The following is a 21,979-nucleotide window of genomic DNA, read 5'->3' as shown; positions in this document are numbered from 1 at the left end:
ACCCACACTGTGCCACTAGAACACAGTGCCCATAATGTTCTACTACAGCACAGTACCTATACTGTGCCCCTACAACAGAACGTGCCTATACTGCACCCCTACACACCGTGTGTCCATTCAACACAGTGTCACCATACTGAGGCACTGAATTGTCTGAAAGACAAACGTAGCAAATTAACTTAGAAGGTTGTGTCCCTTAATGCATGCATAACTGGACTAAAGGTGTTTTGACGATATACCTGTGAAAGGTCATTTAGAGGAATACATTACTTCAGAAATAACATGAAAATACCATTCAAACCGGACCTTTCAGTGTGGGCAATGTGTTTGTGTTCTGCTTGTTATAGAATGTTTTAGATATCTTAAAGTTAGTAAACTAAAGGTCATAAAAGGTCAAAATGATTTTCAACCCGACAACATGTGACCTTTCAGTGCAATCTAAACTTAAACTGCACAAACACAATCTATTGAGACCAAAGGCCTTTTTTATTTACTTTTATAATTGCTTATTTTTTTCTTTGGTTTCCAGGAGTTCACATTTCTGCCCATTTACCAACCATGTCAATTCTGGTATAAACAACTAGAAAAACACTAAAATAATGGTGATGTCTGACCCAAGAGTTAGCTGCTCTATAGAGTGAGTCAGAGGCTCATGAATTGACTATATGTTGAGTAAATTAACACTAGACCATCAATCTGAGTTGGATCATGACTGATATTTCAAATGTGTGTGATATGGCTCAATTCTGCCGATTCGAAAGTTGATTACTGAATATTTGCTTTTACCAATGTGCTGTTGATAAGATTCTTATCCAGGTTTCTGATGTTCCTGTAACCATCGCCTATTAGCCTCACCAAATCTGCGGGTCAATATATATTATATAATCCTACAGTATATGATATAATCAGGCAGAAAAAGAGATATACTGTACCTGACTTCTAAAAAAACCTATTATAATCTAATGTTGTATTCTATGAATTTAGATTGTACAAGGCAAAATGGGATCTTATCTCTCTATTCTAAAAATAAATCCACGAACTAGAAAAGACTTCTCAACCTAGGGATTATTTACAAGTGAAACTGAAGTTTTCTAAAACGATAGAATGGCAAGCTCTCTTGACCAGGTTCAGATACTTTACTCCAATCTGGTCCTTATGGTTGATCCAAGCATGGACCTCTCACCTGACACTGCTCTTCTCTTCTATCTTTTTGTCCATCCTCTCTCTTGTCTTTTCATACTATTTTCCTGGACTGTTGATGACTCTTAATGATTTATCAAGAACTTAAACAACTCAGGTAAACCAGACTGTTTCTTTGATCAACCTGTCTGGGGGCCCACCTAAAGCTCTGCAAACACCTCATCTCCCATACATTGTTTCTACTTGTTTTGAAACCCCTGAAAATGTTGACACTACTGAAGCTATAACAATATGTATATCTGGCTATTATTCATTTACTTGAGGGGTAAGAATCAGAGTACAAGAGAAAGCCATTGAAAGGCAGAAAAATTAAGATTTTAGCTTTATATTCCACATACAACCGTCTGCTGTAAAGTTTTAAAACAAAATGATGAAAAAGAAGAGAAAGAAGAGCACAGCTAGTCCCCAGAGCAAAAACCCTATCCGGAAGAGGCCACAATGTTAGTTGAGTGCCCTACACACAACCAGACTAGCTCTGGAAACGGCTGGCTATCTCATAAATTACTTTCCATTCAATATTCTGAATGGTGGCAAGCTCTCAGTCCTTGAACAATGGAGCAAACAGAACAGAGCTGTACAATACTCTGTGCTGTTTTAAACAATAGTCTTTGACTATTTTTATGTAAAACAAAACACAGTCAATTGAAATAAACTGAGGAATAATCCTTCAATATTTTGTTTCTGAACCTATGGTCTACTATAGCTGTCTGGTCCTAAAGTGACTGAGCAGAGAACTTGGGTTTGTTAGCTTAATCTGCTAAAAGACGTTCCAGACTTCTAAGCACAGAGGTTTTTAAATCTCCCCAAAAAGTCTCCTCCACTAGCAGGACACTGTACAGACTGGGATGCATTCAGAGCTCCCGACGCAGATTTAAATGAGTATACGGACGCGGTGACCAGCTATATTAAATATTGCACTGACATTTGTGTACCAGAAAAGAAAATTCGCAATAAGATAAAAGGTAGATCCACCGCGTTGAAATCGGGGGACAAAGAGCTGTACAGGGAATCAGGGTATGCAGAGGAAGCCATAAAACACGCTAAACGGAGCTACAGAGTGCGGCTTGAAACGCAGTGCGCTGACACCCGGAGGCTGTGGCAGGGATTACAGTCAATCACAGGCTACAAGGGCTGCAGCCAGGAGATTGACACGAACAACGCATCCCTGCCTGACGAGCTGAACCACTTCTATGCCCGCTTTGATGCTCTGAACACGGGCACTGCTGAGAAGACCCCAAGTTTACAGGGCGAGTTTGTTTTGAAACTCTCAGAGCAGGACGTGCAGAAGACTCTGAGCAGGGTGAAAACCCGTAAGGCTGCAGGGCCTGATGGGATACCACCTCGCGTCCTGAGGACATGTGCAGCCCAGCTGACCACAGTGTTTACGGACATCTTTAACTCCTCCCTGTCACAATCCATTGTCTCCACCTGCTTAAAAAAAACACCCTTGTTCCACTCCTCAAAAAGGCAAAGGTGACGTGCCTGAACAATTACCGCCCAGTTGCATTAACATCTGTGGTGATGAAATGTCTGGAGAAGTTGGTGTTGTCACACATCAACTCCTCCATCATAAAGTCCCTGGAACAGCAACAGCTGGTATGGCAACAGCTCTTCTCGAGAGAGAAAGGCACTGCAGAGAATGGTGAATGTGGCCCAGAAGACCATTGGCTGTGGTCTTTCCGAGATTGTACAGCTCTATGAAGACCACTGCCATGGTAGAATTCTGGCCATCACAGATGACAGTCACCACCCCGGGCATCACCCCACTGCCCTCAGGCAAGAGGTACAAGAGCGTACGGACACTTACCACTAGATTCTTCAATAGCTTCTATCCACAAGCAGTGCTCTGCCCCTCGGACCACACCTACACCATCTACCTCATTATAATTTCTTATTTATTGTACATCTCCAGTCATTGTTTACATGTCTGCATTGTTTACATTCAAACTGTTTACTTGTTCACTTGTTCATTGTCTACTGTTTGTTTGTATATTGTCTTGATGCACTGTCTGCACTTTGTGTTTTTACACTTGTTTTAACAATCAAGAGACTTACTGTAAGTAAGAATTCCATTGTACCAGTACATGTACCGGTTACATATGGCAATAAAGTTCACCACTGGGTGGTGTAAACCACACAAAAAACAAATAAGCCAACACAAAACAAATCCAGACAAAAACAGGTAAATGTTTCTTCATACTTTACAACTTATTCAAATATTTATGGGGTGCAAATGGGTTTTGTAAGAACCAAATCAATAATTTTAAAAGGAAAGATAACTAGTTTATGTTTAGGATGCAGCAGCAGAGTACTGAAATAGTAGTAGGTAAAAGCAAATGGCAAAGCAATGGCTAACATTCAGTCTGGATTGTCACCAAAGAGTGCATGAAAGAGATAATAATCTTGTTTTAAACTGGAAATAGCATTTTGCAAATAACCTCATAAATTTCCAAGCAGTGGGAAACTACAGTTTAAAAGTGAGGATTAACCTGAAGAGTGGCAGATGACTTTCAGTCATGCCTGACCTCTGACCACTGGAGATCTCTCTCAGCAGCCCTTCCTGGATCGGAGACATCCTTTGTCACTTTGAAAAGGTTTCACTGTCCCATTTATCACTCTGTCCAAAGACTTTTTTCCTTCCATAGTGCTAATAATAATTCAGTCTTCAATGAACCACGTTTATCTGCTCTTATTTCTTCTTTCACTGGTGACTGCGTACAGAGAAGCTAAATATCACGCTTTTTAATTCAAGCCAGGAGACAAAGGTGAAGAGATTTTAAATTTGCTGGTGGGCTTCTGAAGCCTTTCTGCTCTACCTTCAAGAACTTAAAAAGACATCATTTTTAAAGAAAAAAAACATCAAAATGAAAGGAATCTGTTAATGCTCTGTTTGACATTACAAGGCATGTGCTTTGCTTTATCTTGAGCAAAAAATGCACACATTTTTACAAAATGAATGTAAAATGCAGCTATATTTGTAACAGCTGTTCAGAAACTGAAAATGTGTCATAATGTAGTTAGGTTTGGAAGGAAAACGGAACAGCATTTTACTTTGCGAGGTGTATAAATCAAGACCACATGCTGCTATCTTTGACTCCCAGTGTGAAGGGCTTCACAAGGGCTGGTTGCAGAGACGTACAGTGATGCCATCATTCAAAGCTGATCAATCCCACTGTTCATTTCAAAACCGAAACTTAACACCAAAAATAGAGATATTTCTTTGCTCAAAGGAGTGTGTTTGGCTGGAGTCTTTATTCAAAGGCTGAAGGTGAAAAGAAACTTCAACTCTAACGGTGGTTGAAGAAGTGCATAAGACATCCCAGTTTCTACCGTGGTGCCCATCATCAAAACACTGAAGCCCAACAGGATGGTTTTGACCCCACCAGGAAGATGACGCAAGAAGGTTTCATTGAAATGTGCAAAAAAGTAGATGGGGAGGATAACTCCCATCCAAGGGCAATAACTGGGAATCTTTCAAATGCTCTGGCATCATCAGGATTGTCACCAAACTGTCAGTCAAAGCTGGCCTCATGACTCTGAGATCTGTGGCAGCCCAACAGCACCTGATAGACCGCTGAGTACTTGGGTCAAACAAAGTGAACCAGATGAAGATGGAAGATCCAGGTGAATGTGGGATATGATTATACCCCTAAAGTACTGTCACTCATGCACTGTGAGCAGCAATGAAATCAAATGGAAGCACAATCCCCTGCCTAAAGCACTGCCTAACGAACTAATCAGAGATCAATTAAAATGCAAATTGCACACACAAAGTGCAGAAAGAACACATCACAGGAGTCTTTGTAGATATTGTTGCCAGGGGAAACTAGCTCTGGTCTGCCACAGCTGCACTGGACACCCATCACTACAGCAGAACATAAAGCACAGGCTCCCTCTCCACACTCCCACTTAGACAGAGCAAAACAAAGGTAAAGAAAAATGATCAAACAAGCCACAAAATACCATCCCTCCACCTCTTTCTCTTCCAGGATCAATTAGTAAACAACCTCCTACTAATTGATTCATTCATTAATGTCAGTTTGAATCACAGGCAGTAAAATTAACACCTTGGAACGAGGAAACGAGTTGGCAGATTAGCAGCATGACTAGGCGTTGCTGTGCTCACCTGGCGTGCTGTTCTCTGGGAGTGTGGGTGTACTGGTGTACGCCGGCATATGTGACCAATGTGGAGCTTGGCGTGCCGACTCGCTTAAAGACTGCTGCTGTCTACAGCCTGGCAGCCTTCCAGAATAAGCTCATTTCATTTTCATCCCTCCTGTCCTGGCTTCAGCATGGGGCCTGGAGGGAACGGCAGGTGCGAGGAGCTGGCACGTGGCCTCTCCACTCTCCCGCTGCCCTGCCATGTCTTGCTTCCCTGCCACAAGTTTGATGGAGGTGATCCCACATTGGAGAGTGGGGTCAGAAGTTTTACCACGCTGCAGGATCTTGCCTGGCACAGATCTCTTCATACAAGAACCTGAGCTGAAGTGATATGGGGATGCAGATCAGCTTTGCTCTTAGTGATGTCTGCTAGAGAAGCTCGGTGCACGAGAGCCTGCACAAAACTCATGCAATATACTGTATTTCCACCACTTAAATTCCCCATCTTACATTTTTAAACCCTTTTGCAAAGACATTGCGTTTTTGACACGTTTACAACCAGCCAACGCAAAACAGAAACTTATTATATCTAAAAAGTTTTTATATCAAATCAGTGATCAATCTCATATATTTTTCAAAATTGTGAAGAAGAAATTGTGATGTGAAATTTACTTATTGCGTAAGTATTCAGCCTCCTTAGTTAACATTTGGTGGAAGCTATTACTGCTTTTTTTTCTCTTTTTGGAATGCATATGGATTTAACAAGTTAAAAATTGTTTATCAGAAAGCAATTGCAAGGAATTACTTTGTAGAAAAATGAACACCATAAACACAATTTTCAAAAGAATGTCAATTTACAGTTTCAGCACAGTAGAGGCACACTCCATATGGAGCACCGTAAACATATTTTGTGGTACAGACTGCTGTTATGACTTTTTATGTAGATCATTACACCAGCTCATAAATGAATAAGACATACGATCATCCAGAATTACACCGTGTACAAGGGAAAATGTATGCTGCACTGGGAAAGCAATATCATTTTATTGGTGATTAGAAGAGACTGATGTGCAAAACTAAATAATGTTGGCATGTTATTTCTTGGTAACAATGTTTTCCTCTTGTAATTTATAATAACACAATTCAGATTACCCCTTAAGACAGACAAGAACAAAGGAGGTAATTTAGAACTTTTTCAATATTGGAACTTCTGTCCAAAATTTATTTGATTCAGACAGTAGCTGTCTGGGAGTGGATGAGGCTCAACAATGACCCCTGCCTGGCCAGTCTGCCCTGCGTGAGGACAAACAATGCTCAGCAGTCCTCTCCACACCCCACTGACCACAATCACCCTGAGGCCCCATTGACAGCTGGTTTTCATTCCAGCTGAGCTCTTAGTTACTTAACGCACTGGATCATTTGATTTATTACATCTCTTTCATTGATCCGAGCAAATTGGAAAGCTGTCGTTTTCCAGTTTACTTTGTGAATTCAGAGGCGATTTACAGGTGAATAAAAATCTCTGACAATCCTGGAAGTGAAAAGTGCAACCAGTAAATTAATTACTTAGTTAAATCTGGGGTGGACGGCAAATCAGTAGAAGATGGGGACCTGGATTGGGAAGATCTGATATTCAAGATTCTTAAAAGGCTCCTAGAGCATAGTAGTAAGAATCCATATAAATCAAGGTCCTTAATCGTCCTGCATGCTTAGGTGTGCCCTGTACTGGAATCAAATAGAAGAAGCGTTTGGTGCCGTGCTCTACAGCATAATTGGATTCAGTTATTCTCAAAGGGATTATTACATTTGCAAATCTAGCAAATTAGCATAGGTAAGGAAAAAAGCAATTAAACCTAAGTGGTTAATAAACTCCAAACTCAAAGCAAAACAGCGGGGCTGATCTTGAGGTCCAGAGGGCACAGAAAGTGTTTCCCAAACGGCATGTCAGGGCTCAGTGGAGTACTTCCAGACAGAAACAGGAGTCCTTGAAACTTAGGAACACAGAAAAGTTGCAAATGTCACAACACACAAAAAGGGATACATTAAGCATATAACTTTTTTGATCAGCAGGAACCAAGAATGATACCGAACTGAATATTCATACTGAACCAAAGCCAGTCTTTGGCACCTTCCTGACCACCACCCATTATTTGGTATCATGCTGGTTTTCAACAGTATTTAGTATTTAGTGGCAGCCTTTGCACTGTTGCTAGGCAACAGAATGCCAAGGGCACAGTTTGTAGAAGCTGTGGAGTCTCACGAGTCAGGGAAACAAGCATGAATGAATTATGGCCCTGGGGGACTATTACAAAATGTGCTGCAAGACCACAAACTCCAATAATCCTCAACAAAACAACAACAAGCACTACTTCAGCATTTCCTCAAAAAATGACATTTAGGGAAAAATGGCAGTAGATTAAACAGCTCAAAGTTTCTTGGATTAGTGACTTAAGACTAAAGCAGTAAGTTTTGGTTTATGTGTGTAAAGTTATTTGGAGTTCTGTAGCGTCTGGTCCCGTTCCCCCCCTTTTCCCCTCGACCCTCCACCGGATCCCGCTCCGGTTTTTAATCCCGTTTGTCTTCGTCTCTGAAGGACCACCCGGCTCTGGACAATTGCCACGTCTTGGATTTCCCTTTGGACTCCCTTTTGGACAGTTTGCCTTGGACTCACCCCCCAGAACACTTGTGCACCTTGGACACGTCCCCCGTTTTCAACCCCGACTTCCACATGCTTTTTTTCCCCCCGTGTTTTCCTCACTCTACCCCGGATTGTGTCGTCTGCATAGGGTCCGGAAAGAACTCCTCCGTTACACTATCAAGACATAATAATGACTCCTGTCTTGAAATCAGTCAAAAACCAAGCACACAATGCCAGAAATTCAGACAATTCTGGGGCTTGAGATTTCTCACATGAAATTACTGAAAATGTTAATTACTGTACATGATAATGGGTATTGAAACCTGCCAAGAAGTAACAAGCTGTTGTAGAATTTAACATACACAACATTTTGTTTCCATGTTCTTAGGTGAAGGGGAGGCTGGGAATGAACAACACTGTCTACTAAAGCAAATGTACCTAAGGCTAAAGGAGTGTGGGATTGGACTGGAGCCAACTGCAGACTTGCATTACCTCGTATCCCCATTCCTTCACATTGATTTATCCAACAAGCCTAGGGATGGTGATCAAAGTGTGCTCTAAAAGTGCTGGAGCAGGTCAATAAAGCTATGATGATTCACTCATGCCTTCCGAAAAAAAAAAGATGAGAGGAAGATTCTAAAGGATTTCTCAGCAGATGACACCAATTCCCTCAGATTCAGTCAAATAAGTGGAATGGGCTTTATGGGTGTATGGAAGCTCTGTTGTCAAAGCAGATTTTTTTTCCAGACATGAAAACAACTGAGGAAATGAACAGAGTGGGAAGACTGGAATAAACTGTTTTTTTTTCCTCATGAGTTGATTTAAGATAATGCCACCTTTTCTGGAATTTTCCCTTCCCTTACTCTACCTTGTTTTTTGCTTTTTCATGATTAAACAGTAACATGCATTAAATGGAAGTCTTGTATCAAACACAATTAAGGAGCTCTGGGGAAAAAAAGAACAGTCACAAAAGAGTGGAAGCCATTTGGCCCATTTCGCTTGTTTGGTAGTTAGCCGTTAATTGATCTCCAGGATCTCATCCAGCTGGTTCATGAAAGAAGCCAAGGTATCAGCTTCATCAACATGGCTGTGTAGCTTGTTTCACAATCCCACAGCCTTTTAGATAAAATAGTGCCTTCTGTTTTCGGTTTTAAATACACTTCATTCAGTACTTCCCACTTGTGTCCTCTGGTACAAATGGCAGCACAACTGATAACGTTATGCCTTCAGCAGGCAAGTCACATGTTTAATTCAAAAGGACTGCTAAGTTCTTAGTTTAAGTCACACATATACTGTAATATCAATTAATTTGATGTTGCTTTAAAATGCCTGGAGTAATTTAGTAGAAATACACATTTAAATATACTGTACTACACTCATTTGCTGCAATAGTTTTTATCAAACAAATTCTGAGATCCATTCAGGAAATAGACTGTTTTCTCTGAACTTGCACTTACTGTAAATCTTAAACACACTGCTATTTTTCATATTCATATATTATTTTTATAATTCAAAACTAATTTAGTAGAGGAAAAACTTTTTTACTGTTCTGTGATTGTACATGACACAAAATAATTGTTTACAAATGGCCAATTTCACAACTAATGGTAGTCCAATAATGTGGACACTTCCACAAGAATGTATTATTGCACCAAACTCAAATTTCAGGAAAGCAAGACATCAAACATACACGTACAAGCTTAAATAAATACATTTAATCTGAAACACTCTACCTCTGCATCGACTATGTACTCAAATGGACACAGAGTTGAAAACACTGTCTGACCACAAGTTAATGTGACTCTTATAAGATATAAGTGATAGACAAGCAACTGAAAGCTGATCCCAGGGTTTGCAATATTCCCTGAGGTAGATATGCAGCAGACCCTACCCTTCACCAGGGACTTTTGGGGTCTGGATGCACATAAACTCATGATCGCCACAAAGCAATGCCTTCTTTCTTAAAAGATCTTAGATTTGTTGTAACTCTTAATCAATGTGTTTCCAGCCCTAAAACACAATTACATAAAAATATATACATATACTGAATATTTTAACATTTTTTAGCAATTACAATCAACAGAATGAAAATTCCTTTCTCTTTTCTAAACATTGACTGTACAAGCTCTTTATTTCAAGTCGTTAATAAAATAGATAAAACCAGAAGTTTTCATAAAGCATACAAAACACAAAAAATACCCATTGCAGCTAAATGACCTACCTGTATAGGGCAACATTGATATCACTGAACTATAAACCTGTGCAGTGATCATTTTTATCCTGATTTATTATTTTTATATTTATTATTTATGTTTGTACATTTCCTCCTTATTGTGGGGACAGTTTGGGGTTTCTGATTTCACAGACAAAATTCCCCTTTAGCAGATTTTGTCCATTAAATCTGAATTTCATTAAAGCAAAGTCTGTTAAACCAAGGGTTTACTGTATGCTGAAAATCTGCTGTTTTAAAGCAAAGTGCTCGCTTTCTGAAACTGTGCCCTGCGTGGGCGAGGGTGAACTTCACAGTACAGGGTGAAATGCTGTGACACTAAGGAGGACTGCACAGGTGTCACAATGCAATGAGACTGTTAACCTCAGATTTGTCTCACAATCCAGTTTCAATGCATCTGAACATAAAGGCTACTTCACCTGATTCATACTTTGAAATTATTCTGCAATATTCATACAGGGCAAACAAATAATTAAGAGTGTGCAGCTCCACGCCTGAGTTGGTGTAGCTGTTCAGGCCTCCTGCCCTGCAGCTGTGGTTTATGTGCTGCCTGTGGGCACCCTCCTCTCTTTCTCACTGCCATTCTCTCGGATCTTCTCCTGGCACTGAAAAGAGAGCACGTGCCAAAGCTATCAGCAGTGCTCACACTGCCTAACCTCTAGTCTCGGCTAATTCACAAAACAGCAGTATGGCTCCCTTTACAAATCCAGAGGCTTTAAAACAAAATAGAAGCAAAAGAAATGTACACTAGTGCACCTTGCCCATTTCTCCCCATCACACATCTCTGTCTAATAGAGGTGTCTGCTCTATCCAGACAGTACTGCTGACATGATATACAGTATACTGTAACAAGGGGGCTCCACAGGGTGTCTGACATCAGTCATCTTAATCTTCTTATCACACCTGAAAAGTAATCAGTTTAACTTCATTAACCTTCTCTACTCTCGCCTAATTGCAATCTGTTATTTCAGCTGAAAGAAATTTAAGCTAGAGGAGACTGTAATGGAGTGCTAGGTGTTTCCAGTGCTGGAAATGGAAATTGCCTGTCTGGATTCACAGACTTTAATTAACACATTTTACTGCCAAACATGAGATCTGGTCAAACAGGTTTGCATTAATGGTGCAGATCTCCAGTCTTCCCAACACAGCTTCAATTTACAATGTAACAGACTGTTATTTTTCTCTCTGCCAAATACATGAATGCTCTTAAAGACAGTCATTATGAAAAGGTTATAAAGCTCCTTTGTTAACCAAGGACAAATTGTGCTGTACATTTTCAATTAAATCAGTACTACCTTTACAGGTTCAAACTGTTTGCAGCAATGGACCACTCCACCAGTCCCTCGTGTACAATGTAAAAAGGATACATGTGCTTCTGTTCCAAAAGTTGCTCACATACTGTACTTGTGTCAAGCTGCAGTGAACTTAACAGGAAAACTTATAAACATGCAAGAACTCCTCAGTAGAAAACATCCACTAAATCCACTAAAACATCCACTAAATGGATGATAAGTCCTTTAGTATTCTGTGTTGTATCCTCACTTTACTAAAGCTAACAAAGGACATGCATTATATAAGCTACATGCAATCCATATTTTCCTCACTTCTGCATAATTTATTAGAGTTTCAGTCTCTACGTTGGAAAGCTCAATTAGTTGAGTTTTTGCCTGAATACCCCGAATGCAGATTTAGGAACTGACAATACAAAAAGCAACAAATGATGATGACATAAACAACGGACTGGAATATTTCCACATTCATTATTTAGTATATTAAAAGTTTACTTCATCCTTGCTTGTTTAGTGTTAATCTGCTCACATTTGGAATTCTTCACTACTTTGCCACATCTTTAATTACGCATGACACTTTGATGAATGATCTACGTGGGCAACTATGCTATAAGAGAATGACAATTAATTAATCTGCTAAACATTTAATCGGGAAGATACCAAAGGCTAATGCATAGAGCCTTATATGTAAAAACAACATGGTACAAAGATTAATTGCCTCAGTATTATTTTTCAATAAAAAAATCCATAAGGAAGGAAACTATTTTGAGTTGTCTGTCCTCACATTCTGACTTTACTGATTTTCATTTACGCTTGTGCGAACTGTAGCATTGCCCATATGCGTGATGAAGAAACATACAGTAGCAGCTGAATTTCTCAAGCCTTGTTAACAACCCTCAAATTATAATGCTAAACCATGATTAAACACATTAGAAAATCCCAAAGCAGCTGTTTATTGTTTATAGTTTCTTACTCCATCTCTCAGAGTCAATTCATTGCTTTGGTGTCTCAGATATTTGCTTGACTGACAGGGCTAGCAGTACAATATCTCGTCAATATCACTGCATATTATGCATGAGGCTACTGGAAAAGCCACTGAATAGAAGGAAGAAAGGTAAATAAAAGCACAACCTAATAATGTCTCTATGTTGGCATTTACCCCTAGTCTGAAGCACAAAGAATGCTGTAGTCAGATACTTCAACACTACTACACATGCATTAGTAAAAGTGGATAAAGCACACATACTGTAGGAGTGATGTCGGTATGTGTGAAGTAAAGTACACTACTTGCATCACTGTAAGCTTGAGGTGAAGTGCAGTGCAGGCTTCAGGGGTCTGGTGCTGCACTGAGGGGTTACACATTCCGGAGTGGAACTGTTTGAAAGAGAGGGAGTTCTATGCCTTACCTAGGCCCATGCAGTCCCTGGGCCAGCCTACATTCTGGAGGTCAAATAGCAAACAAGAGAGGCACTGAAGTTTACTGCTGGCTCCTCCAAATAGCTCTGGCCTTACAAATCATATTCTTGCTTGGGGCACAGGCATGACATCCAAGGATGAGGAACTTCTGAGAACAGGAATGACCTCAGCATTAAAACCAGGAGGCCACCACGCAGGCCTTGTCTGGGTTGTCTGAAAGACTGTAACAACCCTCTCCCCAGAAAAAGGAGTTCATTCTCAATGTTTGTTTGTTGCAGATCACTCTGCCTATGTTTCACTTGCATATCTGTTTGGCTCCTGTCTTAATAGGCCAGCCTGTACATAGCTAATTTTCTGGGCTGTGTATAAATAAAAGATTGTTTATTCTTCAGCTTGTTGCCTCTGGCCATCCTGTCCTGGCAGATGTAGGCTACCACAAGGACTGTTTTCAAGTCAGAGTAATTCATGCTGCTCTTCTGGGAGAAACTCAACAAGCTACAGACTCTAAGCAAAAAGCAAGCTGCTAAGTTATTGATGAATTAGGATGATTTTATAACTTTTCTTTAGCTTTTTCTGCTTCTTTGCTCTTCCAGATAATTTGCACTATGTGACCAACCATTAAGCTGTTTTACAATCCTTAGGTTTTAAATATATGACATAGATTGAGCTCTGCAGAATAACATAGGAGACAGTGAAACGAATGGCAGTAAAGGAGATTTCCATCTTGCATGACAAGGAAAATGAAGTGAAATGAATGATAGGTGCAATGATCCTTCCATAACACAAATAGTGTTGTTAATGCATCTCTAAAATCATTCACAAAACCTCTTAACAAGGCAATAACACCTTTCATCTGGGTATCAGTACAAAACAGCTCCCATTTGTGCATTTCTTTATTGTTCTATCTGTGCTGGGGTTTCTGACGCACACAGATTCGTTCCCTGCTCTCTGCATGTACACTGATTCTTCTCACAGCAGCTTGCTTGGCACACATTGTGAAACACATGCATTATGTTACACTATTATGACAGTCTATGAACTGAGCCCTAAAATGTTATTTTAAAAGGCTACTGCTTCCATATGACAGGAAAGATTAACTGTCAACAGTACTCCTTAAAAAAGGTATTAGCTTAATGTCTAAATAAAACATTTTCTAGTTCTTTACTGTAATCTATGTGCTTTTTTTACTTTAGCAGGTTGTGTTGCCTAAAATCAAAGAGACTTGTACTGACTGCGGCTTTTTGGAGAGGTTAAGATCACAGGATCTTAGTTTCTGGTACTCGGTCCCTTTATCTTTAAACACCAATGATGACAGCCTTTATTTTTTAGAAGGTACATCAAACACTCCACCATGATGTGACTAAAATCAATTCAGGAAACAATATGGAAAAAAAATAGAAAAGATGCAATAAACACAAACTTACGTTACAAAGAAGGAAAGTTCCCATGAGTAAACCATGACTCAAGGATTCTGCCGCAGTGTCAGGGGTTTACATTCTGAATATTTTGATGTTGTCCACAGTCTCCCTTCTGATTCCAGCTGTTCCTGGCAGAACTTTTATCAGTAAGATCTTCACCACAAGAAGATTGTTCTTCCTCAGGTAAAGGTTGTTCCCTTTGCTGAGATCAAGCCCTACAGCTGGTTGACCTCCAGCGTACTGCAGTAGGAAGTGTGTTACTTTACCTGCCTTAGCCCTTCTCTGCTGTTCTGCATGATCCTCAGAGCATAGTTGGACCTTTGGCCTTTGCTGTTGAATTCGATGTGGCCAGTTAGACCTTCCAATTCTACCTATCCAGGAGAGACAGAACGAGAACAAATTGCATCCCAAAGCATGGAAAAACAAGGTCACGATACACAAAAAGTTGTCATGTGTGCAGGAACAAGGTGTAGTACAAAACATATTTCATGGTGCACAGTCACTTTGTTTGGCAGCACTCAGGCCTCTGTGTTAGCTGACGTGAGCTGCCAGATCAGAATGAAGGATCACAAGGATGTTTGTCAGATGAGACACATCCAAACTCCTCAAGTCATTACATGGACAAAAAAAGCAATGAAAGTGGTTGACTCAAACATACATTTAATGAGGTTCTATTCAGCTGGCAAATGCAACAAACTGACTGTTCAATCTAGTGATGTCTGATTGTCTACTCATTTTGCAGAAGAACAAGAACCCCTTGGTTACTGTGATGAGATGATAATTAGACTCCAACATCCTTAAATTTTTACTGCCTGTCATCTTCTGCCTCCTCCACATTTCATTTTCTAAATAAATCTTGTTGCCTACCTTTGTGAGTTGAGTGGGCTTTAAGCTTTACTTTTTTTCTTAAGCACATGCATGCAATTATCTATTGGATAATGATAACATTCAAAAGAAAGGAACAAAGCACTTAGCAATATCATTATCGACACTGTTTATCTTGCGGGCTCTTGGAACCGGAGGCCTGTCCTCTCACCATCCTCAGGTAGTTCATCAGACTGGTGCCGTGCTCCCAGATCTTGGGGTACTTGCAGGAGAGCTGCATGGCCCCGACGTTCTGGCTGCGGTTCAGCTCATGAACAGCAGCGACCAGGACATGGACAGCATCGTACATGAGGGCAGAGGAGAGCTGCAAGGAGAGGTCAGAGGGCGCCTCAGGAGTGTGGCAGTGCAGAGAGTGCAGGAGAACGAACGGGCTTTGATGTGTCTGAGACAGTGAAAGTTGCAGGACTGGGCTCTACATTTTTCAGCTCGTATCTCTAATCAAACAATCTCTCCATGCAACAATGTTGTGAAAATCCAAACTGTATTCCTTATTTTTTTCTTTTGCTCACTATGAACAGTTTACTCTTTGTGATAAAGGTGAAAAGGGTGACATGCACAGAAAGAGGGCCTGATCCCCCCCCTGCTGGACAGGAGGACAGGCCTGCTGAGACTGTGTAAAGCACAACACACAAACTAGGAAGTTGGCTCTGCTCTGTGAAGGGCAGACTTGTTGGCATGCAGTGTGTTTATAATCTACAGAATTGTTTTATTGCTTGCATGTTTGCTTTATAATGCGCAGCAGTTGGTGAACACTTTGTGAGCTCTCCAGGGTACATAGAGTTCAGCCTCCACCAGCTTCGGCGGCAACCACGTCACAGAAGGTCAGACTGCACTGAGAGGTAAATGTCAGTGCTGCTCTGCTGTGGAGTAACGTGGGTACGCCCACACTCCTCCACAACAGAGGGCAAGCACATTCCCTCATTGACACCCCCAGGCTTATCTGTCTTTACACAGGCAGGCAGACAGCACTCATTTAGTTTTTAACTATAAAAAATGTTTCTTTTTTTCTTCTTCATCTAGGCTTGATATGTCTGCTCTTCACTCTTACAGCCTTAACACAAGCACTGGAGCCTGGCAGTCCCTTTCCTGTTCAAACCTGCGATACACCCAGGTTCCATTACGTCAGGGGGAAAACAACCTTTATGCAGCCAGTACTGCAAGTTGAGAGAAGTCTTCCTGAAAAACACCTGTGAGCCACTTTGCCACTCAAAAGTTCTATTTATTCTCTTATTAAACTGATGGGATCCTGCAGGCTGATACATTAAAAATGAGTCTTAATTAAAAGGAAATGCAGGCATAAAAAATATTATTTCCACAGCAGCGTGCATTGACTTATTTTCATTTTGCTCTTAAAGCATTAGAAAGCTTGATTAAAAATACAGAACTTTTTAAAAAGGAAAGATCAGCTGGTTATCAAATTTATTAAGGGCCACCATGAAAAGAATGAGCAGATCAAAATGGAATCATGTAAACATCTGAGTACGTTTTCTCAAATATTTCTTTAAGTCTGATAATTAACAAAATTAATAACAAAACACAGGATAACTCCCCTTGGAATACAATATGTCACAAATCTAAACTGAAACGAGTCTGTTAATTTGAACATTTGAACTACTGTAGCAATATGTACCCTTCAATAAAGTTCAGATTCAAAGGGAAGTTTGAATCTTCAAAGAATATTCCGGGAAGAAGATAAAGATTCAAAGGGAAGTCTCAAAGATGAAGGGAAGATTCAAGATTACGATTCGAAGGGAAATTGTTAGGAACTTGTCAGGAGACATCAGTCAACATATTATTAGATCAGAGAAGTTTCTTCTGGGAACTCTCTCACAGCTTCTTAGAATAGCAATGAGGCAAAGCCTTCAGGGAGAAAGGACCAGTTCATATAGATACCCACACTGTATCTCTGTGACCTCTACTATCACTATCTACTGTGACCTCAAATACAGTACACATCTACTGTATTTGTACAGGTAGCTATTGCAATGTGACTCAGATTAGTTCTAAGGGTCCAGGCAGCTGTTTTTGCATTTTATGCCACACAAATGAGAGATGAGATTATGAGCTAAGTCTATGTTCTCGCTCATCCTGTGTCTGAGTCCTGCTTGTGAACAAGGCGTAGGGTCTCACCGGGGCTCCAGCGAAGGGGGCGTGGTCACAGTTCTCCTGCCAGGACCTATTGAGACTCAGCAGGAAGTCTTGGAAGAAGGGGTGAGTGCGGTTGAAGACGGAAAAGCCCACGATGTTGACCCGCTCATCAGCCATGTGGTCCAGCCGCAGCAGGGAGAACTCCTGAAGGGAAAGGATTGGGACAGCAGACCTGCATAACTCATGCCTGTAGCCAGTGTGTCAGTGTGCTGTGCAACACTGGAGACAGCAGCAGACAGCCAAAGCAGGCCGGTGAGGCCTCATTTGTCATTAAAAATTCTATGTCTAATCTGTGTCATTCTAGTTGCTACAAAAAGTCTACTAGACTTCAAAATGAGAATGTATTGATTATGCACTACAATGCATCATTAAAATTTCTATTGCTAATTAATACCATCACTACTAACTCAATTAACTATAACTGAAACTTTTTGGTCCCAAAAAATGAAGCTATTTTACTTGAGAAGAAAAAGCATTGTCCTTATAAGTGGCTGAGTATAGAAAACAATATCAAGAGTCCAGCACTTCTAATTAAATACTGCTAGATATTTTATAACCCAAGATACTGTATATTACACCTCAAACCAGAAGATCAGATCTGATAACTTCTGATTTGATCAAATAATGAGACAATGTTGTGAAACAACAATTAAATATAAAAAAATCCAGAATGTTGTCTGACATTTCAGCACTTGAACTTAAAACAGAAAACCAATCATTCTCATTGTGAGCTCTGTTCTTCTAATGTCACATTGTTTTTAGCTATCAGTTGTCCTTAACCTTACTGGATAAAACACAGATCATATAGACACCGCAGGGCTGCCTTTCCTTTTTTCCACCTACGCTCTTTCCACATACTGTAGACCTGCTGTTGCTCACAAGCTCCACTTAATGACTGTAATGACAGTTTTGCTTTTCCAGTTAATTTTGGGTAGCAGAGGTTAATAATTAATAATAATTACAATAATATTTGCTTACGCTTATATCAAGCTTTACTGGATACTCTACTCAAAGCGCTTTACAGGTAATGGGGACTCCTCTCCACCACCACCAATGTGATGTACCACCTGGATGATCAACGGCAGCCGTAGTGCGCCAGTACACTCCCCACACATCAGTGGGGAGGAGATCAGAGTGATGAAGCCAATTCATAGTTGGGGATTATTAGGAGGCCATGATTGCTAAAGGTCAATGGGGAATTTGGCCAGTATGTTAGGGTTACACCCCTACTCCTTTCAAGGAACTTCCTGGGATTTTTAATTACTACAGAGAGCCAGGATCTCAGTTTTACATCTCATCCGAAGGACGGCGCCTTTTTACAGTATAGTGTAGTGTCCCCTTCACTATACTGGGGCATAGGACCCACACAGACCGCAGGGGTAAGCAAGATGAGCACCCCTTACTGGCCCCTCTAAAACCACTTCCAGTGGCGACCTTAGCTGTCCCAGGCTCACAGCACCTGAGCTGCAGTGGGTTGTCAATTGTGAACTTGATATGGCTGCTGGCTGTGTATATCATTATTGATTAATTATTATTATACTACCATAATCAGGAATATCGCAGCACATGATTTTTGAACTACAGTATTCCTACCAGCCTATACAGCTATATTAAAATTATCATTCTGAGGCAAGGAATCTGTAATCAGCCCCACTAGCAACCCTTCAGTCTCTCTGACAATGCTTCTGTAATACAGCACAACACATTACAAAGAGGGAAAGGTACCAACTGCAGCCCTGTATTCCATTGATATCTTGTGACTGGACAAGAGCACTCTTACTGTATATCAACGAGACAATATTCCATTCTCCCTATGGTGCTGGTGCACTACAGTATATAAACCTCTTCATGCAGCAAAATGTGCATATAGTCAGCAGAGCAAATGTTTGTGCTGATTAATGTAAAACATTTGAACAATAACCTGCTGTTAAATTATTTAAGAAACTTAAAATTCCTTCCAGTTTTTTCTCAGGCAGCTCGGGAGCATTTTTAAATAAATTTGCTTCCCAGCCACTGGCTGCATTTGTGATTGAGCGAATGTTTAGGGTTCTCCCGACCATCCTCCTTGGCCAGCGCAGGCAGCTGCATGTGTTCAGTGTGTTTAGTAGCAGATCTCTGATCTACAGTATGTTAAGTATCAGCCAGGACCAGCTCTCTGAATGGTCCCAGTTGACCACGATGGCTCACCAGGGGCAAGCAAGTCATCGGGAAACAGTGACACCACACAGGAGAGTCCTGGGAGACACTAATCAGAAAGTTAAAATGGAAGTAATCTTCTTCACAGAAACACACTCCAGACAGGTCAAGTGTAAAGGTCTCCTGGGTCATGGGTGCAAAGCAGGGATTGCAGGTATTTTGTGGCAGTCTGAAGGGCTCCTCTGGGCTGTATTAATAGTGCTGTTGTAGCTGCCATCACTCAAGTGGCTCAGTCTGCAGTGAGGGGTGTCATGCCACTCCAGCGTTGTGGCAGCTCTGTTTAGCAGCAGTACAATGGCCATTAGAGGCCATTAGGGATGAAACAGCACACGCCAGGCTAATGGCAGACCGCTCAAGATGGCTCAAGGACTCAGCCATTCAGACAGCTACCAAAAGCAAAACAGCAGCCATATCACCCTGCAACTCACAACTGGCAACCCACTGAAGCTAAGCAGGTGTGAGCCTGGTCAGTACCTGGATGGGAGACCTCCTGGGAAAAACTAAGGTTGCTGCTGGAAGAGGTGTTAGTGGGGCCAGCAGGGGGCGCTCACCCTGTGGTCCATGTGGGTCCTAATGCCCCAGTATAGTGATGGGGACGCTATACTGTAAACAGGCGCCGTCCTTCGGATGAGACGTAAAACCGAGGTCCTGACTCTCTGTGGTCATTAAAAATCCCAGGGCTGAACGGGTGTAACCCCGGTGTCCTGGCCAAATTTCCAATTGGCCCTTACCAATCATGGCCTCCTAATATTCCCCCTCTATGAATTGGCTACATTACTCTGCTCTCCTCCCCACTGATAGCTGATGTGTGGTGAGCGTTCTGGCGCACTATGGCTGCCGTCGCATCATCCAGGTGGATGCTACACATTGGTGGTGGTGGAGGGGAGTCCCCATTACCTGTAAAGCGCTTTGAGTGGAGTGTCCAGAAAAGCGCTATATAAGTGTAAGCAATTATTATTATTAAAACATTCAGAGAAATGCACAATTGTGCACAGATCCCTGCATGACATAATTAACACAAGTGCATGCCACCCCCACCATAATCAAAACTGTCAAATGTAAAAAAGCTCGCAAAAATGAGTATTCATGGAAAATCAGACCTCTTAACTTCACCAGAGTTTATGCCCGATCAATTCCCTTGTAGCTTTAAACTTTGGCAGTCAAATGTTTTATTATTGTTGTCAACATTTCTTCCTTTACATCTGGAATCTCCTTTCTTTCTGGTCAAACTTTACTCACTCATTTTCCAGATTTTACATGCTTGTCCTCCAGGACATTGATTTAAGAAATTCAGTTCACTGTGGTGAAACAAATGCTTCACAAACACAGTTTTGATTTATTTTATGGTTGAAACTGAGATCAAGCCTGTCTTTGATGTGATACATCCTATAGGAAAGTATAGGAAATATATAGGAAAACATAAATATTGAAACTCAAAACATCAACTACTGTACTTCCACTTAATCTTCCAGGAAAAAAAAGCTTCTTCAAAAGAAATGATTGTTTAATAAGTATGACAAATACAGTCTATACCCTATACATATATATGGAAATACTCAGATTAGCTGTGAAATATATCAAGATAGTGATTTAAACTTTAAAGGCAGCAAAATAAAATTCTTTCAATTTTGTGCACCTAACTTTGAAAGCTGTACTCTTTTCATGAATTCTAACAATATTTAAACTGAAGGCTTCTGAGGGCACCATGCACTTCTGGTAGAGATGAAATTTCACTGAGAAAATACAAGCAAACATAAATAAAAACACAAACAGAACCCTTAGGCATTGTCTCAGGAAGAATTGAGTCTGAAAAGGAGCAAGAAAAGATTTCTCCTGCTCTTCACAGTGGCTTGGAAATAGGAGAGTAGAGCTGACAGAAGAATATGACTGATTGTACCACAGCCTACATGACAGTTATGTAAACCCAAAACATCCATCCAAGGTCCTTCAATTCAATTCAATAGGGATAAGAACAGAAAAATACTGTATGATTCAGTGTAAAAATCAATGGGTTCCAAAAAACTACTTGTGATATTCATGACTCTTCCACATTCAAAGTTTCATGGCAGCATCTCACAGTGATGCCGGTATTAAGGTTACTGGTCAGGGAAGCATGAAACACTACCAGATACCAATTTCTCCAGTAACAACAATAATTCCCCACAAAGGTCAATTTCAGCATACGTGCTATTAGTGTCTCATAGATTTGTTAACAAACTCTCCTTGTTCACTGCCTGAGTGCCTATAAATAACCCCAGACAATGGAAATCACGGATTTGCATTTGAGGAATAATATAAAAAGCAGGACTATAAATAACTCACTATACTGTAGACTTATAAAAGGACTTAAGTTAACACTGTGGTTATGGAACCTGTGAGTGAAAACCTCCTTTAATTTTCTCAAGATATTAAGCTTCTCTTGTGAGCCTGCTTAAATCCAGAGCCAGCTCAAAAAAGT

General features: G+C 40.7%; 1 protein-coding gene across 4 annotated transcripts in view; it reads right to left on the bottom strand.

The window, feature by feature from the left end:
• The window catches only part of grik4 (glutamate receptor, ionotropic, kainate 4), a 312,974-nt gene that overhangs the window by 35,000 nt on the left and 255,995 nt on the right, over positions 1 to 21,979 (bottom strand). For all 4 annotated transcript variants that reach the window (XM_069182439.1, XM_069182438.1, XM_069182440.1 and 1 more), the window contains 3 exons: positions 17,308 to 17,469; positions 15,329 to 15,481; positions 14,559 to 14,663 (listed from right to left, as the gene is read on the bottom strand). In XM_069182439.1, the coding sequence (XP_069038540.1) occupies positions 14,559 to 14,663; positions 15,329 to 15,481; positions 17,308 to 17,469 (420 nt within the window). The remainder of the gene's footprint in view (positions 1 to 14,558; positions 14,664 to 15,328; positions 15,482 to 17,307; positions 17,470 to 21,979) is intronic.

This window comes from Lepisosteus oculatus, chromosome 23 (assembly GCF_040954835.1).
Source record: "Lepisosteus oculatus isolate fLepOcu1 chromosome 23, fLepOcu1.hap2, whole genome shotgun sequence".
In the NCBI taxonomy this organism is placed as follows: Eukaryota; Metazoa; Chordata; class Actinopteri; order Semionotiformes; family Lepisosteidae; genus Lepisosteus; species Lepisosteus oculatus.
This window is presented reverse-complemented; position numbering and strand designations above follow the sequence as displayed.